Below are 10,618 nucleotides of genomic sequence, written 5' to 3' on the forward strand. Positions count from 1 at the left end.
TAAACGTAAATATCTTCCAAAGTAACTCCTAAGTGGATTGAATTGTGCTATTTATGAAACTTACTTTAAATGATTTTCGTAAAGTACCTACACTAACGTCATACCAGACAAAGGAATTTGATTCTTCTCTTGAGTCCCATAAGGTTCAATTTTAATCGACTTGTAAAGTTAATTACGACTGTCCACCGACAGATGGAGCTCTTTAAGTGTGTTTCTAAATATAAAGTCTTTAGTACTGTAATGGAGTCTTGAATAATTGAAATGAAAATAACTTAATTTATCGTTCTTGTATAGGGGTTTATACTTAAAACAATCGCGTTTATTTACTGTCCTTCAATGATTTGTTGCATATGTTGCTAGCGACTTCGTTAGAGCGAAATTAGAAAATATATCCTATGTTGGTCACTGATAACGTAGCTTTTTAATGGTGAAAGATTTTTTGAAGTCGCTCCAGTAGTTTTAGAGTTATTCCAATACATACAAAAAACTTTATTCTTTTTAATATTAGTATAGACTAGCTGTTGCTCGCGCCTTCGCCTGCGTGAAATTAAAAAAATAATAAAAGATATAGCCTATGTTACTCGTTGAAAACATAGCTTTTTAATGGTGAATTTTTTTTTTAAATCGGTCTTTTTAGAGTTATACATACAAAAATACAAATCTTTTCTCTTTATAGAATTAGTACAGATAAAGTAAACTATTTAGTGACATTCTAACTAGCAAGGGGTTGGGGGGGGGGGATTACAGCATTATTTCTTGACAATATCAAGTTACTATGTTATTACGCAAGTAAGAATGATCGATGAGATTCTGTTCATAGGATGTATAACGGTGGCTTGCCCACGCTGTCTGCTAGAAATAAAGACTTGAATACGTGTTAACACAAGGTACAACAGACGACTAAAAACTTATAAAAAAATAGGAAGAAACATTTTATTTAATCCAAAATAATAAAGAAAATAATAACATGTCTCCGATAAATTAAAGTGAAGACTAAGGGCACCCAGCACTGTCTGATAGGCTCAGATAGCGTAAAAATAACGTCACTGTCAGTTAAGAGAACAAAATCCAATATTTCCACCACATATTTTATTTATTTATTTATTTATTTTATTTTATTTATTGGTGATAACCACTCAGCAAATGTGCTGATCTTCCGTGGCTTTTAAAATAGATGGCACACACGTTTATTTTACACGTTGTATTGTTATCAGACAATTTATAATTTGGTGGGACAAGCCCTAAATATTTTTTTTGCTGTTTATGTGATGCTAAAGTTTAGTAGAGTACTATCAAAGTAACTTAAATCGTCCGTGTATGGTGGCTTTATTGGTGTTAAATAAAATTGTTCAATTATCGCCTACGCGTTTGCTTAATAAAACATAACCACGCACATACAATAAAAGTTGTATGGATGGTATAACGTATGTTACCTTTGAATTTAAAAAAGTTAAAGTATCTGTTAAGTTATATTAAACAAGCTTTCAGCCGTGACTCCGATTGCGTGGAAAAAAATTGTATGTAGCCTATGTGTTCTTCTAGACTGTATTGTACATGCCAAATTTCATCGAGATCTGTTTAGCAGTTTAGGCTACAAACTCTAACAAACATCTATCCATCTGAACGGATCTCGATAAAACTTGGCATAGATGTAGAGGATAGTCTGGAAGAACACATAGACTACTTCCTTTACTTTTTTTAATTCCACGCAGGCGAAAGCTAGTAAGATTATAAAACCATTATTGCGTTTAGAAAATCTATCGGGATCGGCCAATATTATGAAAAATTGTAAACAATTGCTTTTAAAAACTAACTAATATTTTGTCTCTTTCTAAAAGTACTGCCTGGAATGAGAAAGAGAGTGTCACGGCAAGTAAAACCTGACTACGTGAGTGTAGATACTGTTATCGAACATCGCCCACGCGGAGCTACGTAAGAATGGCCCTAATTTAAATATACACATTAAGGTGGCCAGCGTATGGTCCAAGTTATAAACTGAAAGCGAGATACTTTTATAAACAATTTTTTTACAATAAGCAGTTCTTATTGTAACTAATTGACCTTCGTCCTGTTATACTTATATCAAAAAATATTGAAAACATATGAATAGAAAATGACACATGACAATTCAATTAGTTAACTTTTGCTTACAAAGCCAATAAATTTGTCTCATTACAGCCAAAATAGGATAGTTAAAGTAGCTTAAACAATCCAAAATTGTATATACAATTTATAAAAATGTAATTATAAATTGTATATACAATTAAAAAACTTTACTTCGGTTAAAAAGTAATTCATGAGAGAATTCTTAATGTCATTGAAATCGCTACAGCTTAACAAATACGCCACAGTCAAACTTTCGTCTTCAACTAGACTTAATAAATTTGTAAGGAGATAATACAACGCAGGTTACAAACCCTTTCCGTTCATACGACATGGGCTTTCTTATCTGTATTACATTACAATAAATTTATTACTTTATAATAGAAATATAACGCCTACACAATACTACGTTGATTACACGAAATATTTGTACCAATCTTACTCATATTATAAACTAACTTTCACCCGCGACTCCGTCCGTATAGCATTAAAAAAACAAAAGCAAGTAGCATGTGCTATACCCGACTATCAATTTCATCGAAATCCGTTTAACCGTTAAGGCTACAAACTCTAACAAACATCTATCCTTATAAACTTTCGCATTTATAACATTAGAATGATAGTATAGAAATAGAAATAATTTTATTGAAAAAACAAGAGATTAACAATTACAATAACAGTCATACCAAGTAAAAGATAATTACAATTTGTGGTTAATATACGTTTTATCTGGTGATGCCCACACTATGATGCGTAAGTTTAGACGGATAGATGTTAGAGTATACAGCGTAAACGACTAAACGAATCTCGATGACATTTGGTTTATATGTACTAGTCTGAAAGAACACATAGGAATTTTGGTTTAATTTTTTATATCCCAAACGGATGGAATCGCGGACGAAAACTAGTATTTAAATTATTGAAAAATAGTGTTGTGCATAACTGTATTCTTTATTATCAGAAAGAGATAAAACATATCATTTTTAAGAAGAACGAAAGGGATAATTTAGAAAAGTCTCGATATACAGAATAATACTAACCTTGTGATTTCATAGCATAGATGAAAAACTCGAATAACACTGAATTGTATAAAAACTATCATTTATATGAAAACCTTTGAAAAACGTCCATTTCACTCAGAGAACGAATTTGAAATGAAATGTTAAAATAACAAAGACCATCTTATTAATATCTTTTGTAAAAATCTATTTATGACAATCTCACACGTTGACTAAATTAAGCTTCTGAAAGCTCGGAGGTAAATAAAACTAAATTAGACGCACTTGGGTTAAGCACGCATAAACTTTTGACTCATGATGTTTTTAAAATTAGGTTTCTACTACATGCTGCGCCAGGAGAGGACAGGAGCCGAGTTTAAAGACCTATCCCACCACTGGCTAAATCTCAGATAGCTTAAAATGAGGTCACTATAAGGTAACGAAATCCGATATTTTCAATACATATTTTACACGTTGGATTGTAATTGCAAATTACAATTTGGTGGGACAGGCCCTTAGTGTATTGTCTATTAAGGTTTTTTAGTACCAGGTTGCAACTTGACTGCACTTTCCACTTTAAGTGTGCTGGCACTATAAAATGCTTGTTTGTTTAATTTCAATACCGTTACAAACAGAAGATTCTAAATACGGACTTTAGTGATGTACGCGTGTGAAAAAACTGTCTATCGATATCGGCAATTTTTAATGCATTAAAAGGTTTATCTTAAATATTTAAACTATAGGATAAAACGAGTAATAAGTAAATGAATTCGATTTTGTCATTTTTCTACAAAACTTATATACAATAGAATTAACTAGTTATGGAATAAGTTTTCTATAATTAAAAAATATTACATATCTAATCGATAATGAAGTGAGCAAACACATCGAATCTCTCCATCCCTAGTCGTTTTTAAATGTCAGAAAAACACCCTGCAATCAACCCCATATTGGGCAGCTGTTCCCGTTAGACGTTCATACTAGAGTAACAACGTAATATATCTTAGTCCCTTTTAATAGAGTTCAAAGTACAGTAATAACATTTTAATAAATCTTGACCAGGATAATGTGATCTCTCGCTGTCTATATAACAGTTTTATAATGATAGTCTTAGTTTCGAGATTGAATAGACGTAGAGGTCTTAATATATTGGTTTAAAAGGTACCAATAATGGGCTTGTCAGGATAGCTATTATGGTGCGGGCAGAGACACGAGAATCTGGAATGTTTCTATTTTTATTCCTTCTCAGAACTTCTTTGTAACTGTATGTTAGTGATAAACATTGTATCAAATAGTCAATACTAGCTCTCGCCCGCTACTCCGACCGCTTGCAATAAAAAAAACTAGCCTATGTGTATTCCAGATTATGTCCCATATCTATGCCAAATTTCATCAAGATCCGTTCAGCTGTTTACGCGGTAAACTCTAACAAACATCCATCCATCGAAACTTTCGCATTTATCAGTAAAATAAGGTATCTGACTCATTCTTTAGTACACTTTGGATGTATGGACGTACGCTTGTTATTACTTTACACAGAACAGACGAACAGAGATAGACTGGAATGCATAGACTCTTATTTTCAACTACGAAACAAAGTGAGCGATAGCCAGTACTTGAATAAACGTGCAGTTAAAGTTAATTTTAAATAGGCATATATGGTTGACATGGTTGTGTTCCATACGGAGATCCCTTTCCGCCCATTTTAGCGATGTTAGCGACCACCATGTGGTTTTAGTCCGACATATTCCGACTTTACGTCTTAATGAGTCGGAATATGCATAGGCATTTCCCCACGTAAAAAATTGGGTGCTTGTTTCTTACAAGTACACTTTATAAGTTATTTAATTATAGTAAAATAATGAAAGATTTAGATTGTAATTAAATGATCCTTTGTACAATTCGCGCCTAATTAACAACGTCGTAACTAACGCAAGTTTTTAGAAAGTTCACAATGTTGATGTACTTACATGTTACTAAACGATAGGGTTGTCTATCATACTAATATTATAAATACGAAAGTTTAGATGGAATGATGGATGTTTGTTACAGTTTGTAGACTAAACGGCTAAACGGATTTCAATGAAATTTGGTATAGATGTAGAGGATATTCTGGAAGAACACATAGGCTACTCATTTTTTTTTTCACGCGAACGGAATTGCAGGCAAAAGTTAGTTTTAAATAATATAGATAAATCAAGTTATAGTATGGGAAGACGAAGATATGATTCGTAATATTTCTGCTTTAACATGTCAATAATTTTTATAAACTGAGTTACAAAAGAATCATCATTAAAGCCATGTTAAAAGAAACACAAAAAGCTTTGATATTTAAATTATTAAAAACTAACTTTTGCTCGTGACTCCGTCCGCATAGAATTAAAAAAGGAAAAAAAGTAACCTATGTGTTCTTACAGAATATTTTCTACATCTATGCCAAATTGCATCGAGATCCGTTCAGTTTAGGTCACAAACTAAAACATCCATCCATCTAAACTTTCGTCTTTATAATATTAGTATGAAGTACGATAACATAACTCACGCCGTAATTTAGTGGTGTAGGCAGAGATCACAGATTTCCCTTTCACATTCTTACATTAAGATTGATGAAACACATAATTCTTAACTCTAAACTTATTACATAACGTGGAAGTCTCAACCACACGTGTGGCAACCCTGACCACATTATTGGTGAAAGTAGACTGCATGAGATGGAAATTAGTTAAGCGTTGAAATACAGAGTAATTGGACGCCTGTCCCAGCACCTGGAAACTGCTAACGATGTCCCAGGAGTGTGCCATGATCACAATATTCTAAACACATTAAAACGAAGTAGGAAATTTTATGAAATCAAATAACCGTTACTAATACTAGATTCCGGAAGCCTCCATTTATTTTATCAAAACCTATAAGCGGTTTCCCTACTAAATTTAACCGTTCGTGTTATGAAATGAGTTTCCGAATTACGTAACTTGAGTTTTACTCCGTTGAAACTTAGGCCAAGCTAACAATAATAGTTAATCACAAAAACATACAGACAAATTGTGTACCTCCTTCTTTGGGAAGTTTGTCAAAAATGAAAGGTAACTTCAGCAATCCAGCATTAGTGGATTATTAGTGTAAAGTCGATCTAAGACTCAACGGGGTTAAACTAAAAAAAACACTAATAGTTAAATGTACCTAGGAAACCGGCCTTAAGTCTATGCAGATCTGGCAAAAAAGATCAAGTATCAGAATTAGAATAACGAAAAATAGAATATAAAAAAATCAAAGAGACCACCAGCATATATTATTAGACGAATCAATCAATAATCGTTAATTAATAAAAACAATAATTATAAGGTCTCACATAACTGGCTACTGAATTTCCCTCCAAAACGAGCGTTCATGGCCGCACGTGTCACTCTGACGTGTCCATCACGTCGCTGTCAATCTAATTGCCGTTGACGTTTGGTTGGCAGCCATGATTTTGTTCTCTTTTTTACAGGCATTTAACTTCCCCTAACTTAAAAAAACCTCACATTCATCAGGTATTTCTGATTATGAAAACGTCTTCGGATTTCAAGCTTTACCGACATGCGGATAAATAGATGAAAAAGCGAATATTTTGGTCTACCCTCACGATTATTGTAAAACTACCCTACAGATTTGGAACTTATATCGTTATTAATATAACCTATAAATTTACTGTCAAATACATGTCACTTTTGAATAAGGTGTTGCCTGTAAAACCGCGAAGTACAGTAAACTGTATGTAGGTCAGTTTGGTCAGCACGCGAAGCTTTTAGCATATTAATAAGTTTCTTCTTCATTAAAATGAAATAAAAATGCAATTAATTAACGGTTACTCGAAAAATTTTAGATGTTAATGATATATCTATACATATAATAAAATTAGAGTGTTTGTAACATTAAAATAAAGAATCCAGATTGCGGGAAGATGATGCATTTGCGTTGCTGATAACGAAAATTGAATTTAAAAATTTTTTGACCGACCGACCTTCACTGAAGGGTAGCAGACATACACGGGTACATTATAGGCTACTTTTTATCTTAACATTGCGTGAACGAAGTCGCGGGCAACAGCTAGTTTAAAAGTAAAAAGCTATTCAGAGAAATTAAAAGTAACATTAAGGCAATATTGAGAACAGCTAAATAAACAATTATAAATAAATACAAAAGAGGAAACTATGAGGCGACGAATTAGGACGAGTGTGGTGTTTCAAAGATGAAGGAAATGCACGCGGAGAGTTAAATATAGCTACACGAACTTTCCTATAACATAATAAAGATATAGGTCGTAATGCAAAATAAAGGTAACCTTAACGAACGTTGTAAGGAAAAAGACAGCTGTCTTGACTATGTCTTCAAAAGTAGTCTGAATGTTATTTAGAAAGAAAAAGAGACTTGTATGAGAAACTTGCCATTCAGAGACAAGATAAGGCCAGAGTCAATGAATTCCGAGATCTTAAGGGCAAATAAATTTTTATCAATTTAATATTACTTACCTCTACGACTTGCCTCAGATCTTCGACGTAGACCTTCTCAGTCTGGACGATCTCTGCACACACTCTCTCCAGTTGTGACAACCCTGACATCTCGTCCAATGTCTGCTGATCTAGAAGCAAACACTGGTACTGTTAGTAAAGACGTAACGCACAAAACGAGAATTTGTCACAAGAATCTTTAAAAGAAATGTGATTAGGGGCCAACCTAATGTAGGATACCAATCCTTGCATCTTAAAAATATTGGATTTTTAAACACAATTTTTATATTTATAAAAGCTCAATTGTTTGCTACAGTACGATAAATTTATGCTTGGAAGGAGTTTTAACAGTCTACGCCCCACAGTTCATTAATATTCTATGTTAATTAAAGGAAAACTTACGTGGCAAATTCTCAGAACACCCTTCAGACACGCTCGGGTTTAAAATGCCCGCATTATTAACAAAGTTAGTGCTGCCATTAGCAGACGTCATGTCGACGTCACTATGATCGTCTAGACTCTCGATCGAAGCCAAGTATGCGGAGTTCACTCCTCCTTTATTTTGAACGCCACTACTTGATGTTGAACTAGAAGAGGCAATGGAACTCATAGATAATGGTCTTGTCACTTCTACTATTGGGGGATTCAATCTTGGTACTTCTTTTTCCGGGACTGCACATGATTTTAAATTGCCCGTAGATGCTATTGTCTCTGGATATGGTCCAGTTTTCATTAATTGATTTTGAACAGTCTCTTTTGACGGTATTAAGTTTCTTCTGTGCAAGCTGTTAGTCCCAACGTTGAGGAGTTTAGGTGACTTGGCAGGTGATCCTTCAGGTGAACCTTTAGGCTCCGGCTTTTGTGGAGAACATTCTTTCGATGACAATTTTATATCAAATTCTCTATCGTTGCCCGTTATAGAGAGTTCGATTGATTGGTCGATGTAAGGTAGAGATAACGATTCGAATGCAGTCTTATTCGAGTTGGGAACATCGTAAATCGCTGGCATATTATTCGTTGGTATATCATACGTTTGATCTGTTTCTATTCTAAAGTCAGGTTTTACTGCGATTATTTTTGATGGTAATTCGTAGTTATCTTCAGATACCGATTTGGGTATACTTTTAAGGCCTGACGGTTGATCGTAAATTTCTACAGATTGTGATATCTTTGAGGTAGCTCCTACTAAAGGGATATTGCATCTATGCCTCGTAGAAGATCTTAGTGTACTGACACTTTTCTTTTGGAACTTTAACGTTGTAGTTTCAGAAGCGCTCGATATCATTCGTTTAACGTTTGGAGATAGATTATCGAACGTCGTCGTTTCAGATATTTGTTTGGTTTCTTTAAAAGTCCTTTGTAGTTTGTGATCTTTAACAAGTACATTATCACTGGATGGGAGGTCACGTTTATTACTTTCACTAGCACCATTATTATCACTGATAGTTCGAATACTATATAAAGAACTTTTGTTCAGCGTCGCGATAGGCAATTTAACACTGCCAATTATTTTGGAAGGATCTTTCGGTGGGGATCTTGATACATTTGTATTGTTGACTTCCTCCTTTGTTTTATCGGTCATGATGTGTGTTTGGTTTGGCACAGGTGGGTCGTTTCTTGCATCTTTGGCTTTTTCCAACGGACTGGCTTCAGGTCTCAGACTTTTGTCAGGTTCCAATAGCGAATCGTATATGCCGATTAACGTCGGCGTGAGATCTGTTGTACTACCTGTAACAAACAATTTACACTGTATAATTCTTGACTAAATTTATCTACACATATAATAAAATTGGAGTGTCTGTTTGTAATATCAGAGAAAAATTCCAGATTTCGGGAAGATGTATTGCTGATAATGAAAATTTTTAATTATTAAATTTAAAAATTTTCTTGTCTGTCTGTCGAAAAGCCGCGTTTGTTCCGGATAATCTCTGAAACGGATGGGCCGATTTCGACGGGCGTTTCACTGAAGGGTAGCTGACATGGATAGGCAAATTATACGCGACTTTTTTAATTCCGCGCTGTCAAAATGGCGTAACGGGTGTTCCAAATTTGTGCTAACGAATTTTGTGGACGACAGCTCTTCGCGAAACTTTTTATCCCTATTCAAACATTTAATAATTGCAACTACAATTGCAGTTAAAAATATTATGTGCTTATCTGATCTGTAATAAAGAACATGATTTTAGAGACTAAAACAGAAGCCTTTAAAGTTACTGTAAAATGTACTCGTAAAAGGTTTGATGGTTATCTACACACGACTTCGGGTTTGTGTCATTCCTAACAAAAAGGCTTTTAGCGTTATTAAAGTAATCGTGATATAACTTGAGGGGAGTTGGACGTGTTTGATTTATCGTTTAGAATTTTTTCAAGCGTCAAAACAAACATACGGAATTATGTATATGCTAAGATTTTAATCGCCTCTTTTATTGTTGGAAGGACCAAATTTTAGGACATTAAGTACAAAGAGAAATTAATCGATAGCAAAATTACAATATATTTTTTTTAAATGTAGCAAAGTAAGTAGTTTTTTCTATTCAAGAATGCCATTTACAAGTATCTTTGTATGTTCTGATTTTATCATGTTCTGTCCTGGTAAATGTTTCTACAATGGTGTCTTAATAACAAAAAGGAGCATAAATAGTTCAGTCGTATGAGGACAAAATTACCATGATAATGAAAGAGATACATCTCACTCCCTTGGGGTGACGATATAGCTAGGAATTTAGGGACCAGTCCACTATTATTTCATGTTTAATAATTTAGATTATTATCTTTTTGTTTCTACAATAAAAATATGATTTATTTGTTATTGCTATTTTGGCTAAAAGATTGTTATTGTATATGAAATGTTTTTTAAATAACTTATTGATTGTTGTATTTCATTATCGTTGAACATAATTATCTCAGGACCTATAAGACTATGGTGACCCTATTGACAAATTTCCTATAGTCGTTTAAGATATCTATTAGTTAGTAACTTTTAGTGCATGCTTTTACAAATTCGATTAAGGTTATGAGTATTGTGAGGTT

At 33.6% G+C, this 10,618-nt stretch overlaps 1 protein-coding gene across 2 annotated transcripts in view; it reads right to left on the bottom strand.

Moving 5' to 3' along the window:
• The window catches only part of LOC106108863, an 83,923-nt gene that overhangs the window by 10,860 nt on the left and 62,445 nt on the right, over positions 1-10,618 (bottom strand). For both annotated transcript variants that reach the window (XM_013290158.1, XM_013290159.1), the window contains exons 2-3: positions 7,991-9,316; positions 7,610-7,719 (exon numbers count right to left, since the gene is read on the bottom strand). In XM_013290158.1, coding sequence (XP_013145612.1) covers positions 7,610-7,719; positions 7,991-9,316 — 1,436 coding nt within the window. The remainder of the gene's footprint in view (positions 1-7,609; positions 7,720-7,990; positions 9,317-10,618) is intronic.

Source organism: Papilio polytes, unplaced genomic scaffold, assembly GCF_000836215.1.
Source record: "Papilio polytes unplaced genomic scaffold, Ppol_1.0 DF821400.1, whole genome shotgun sequence".
NCBI classification, from domain to species: Eukaryota; Metazoa; Arthropoda; class Insecta; order Lepidoptera; family Papilionidae; genus Papilio; species Papilio polytes.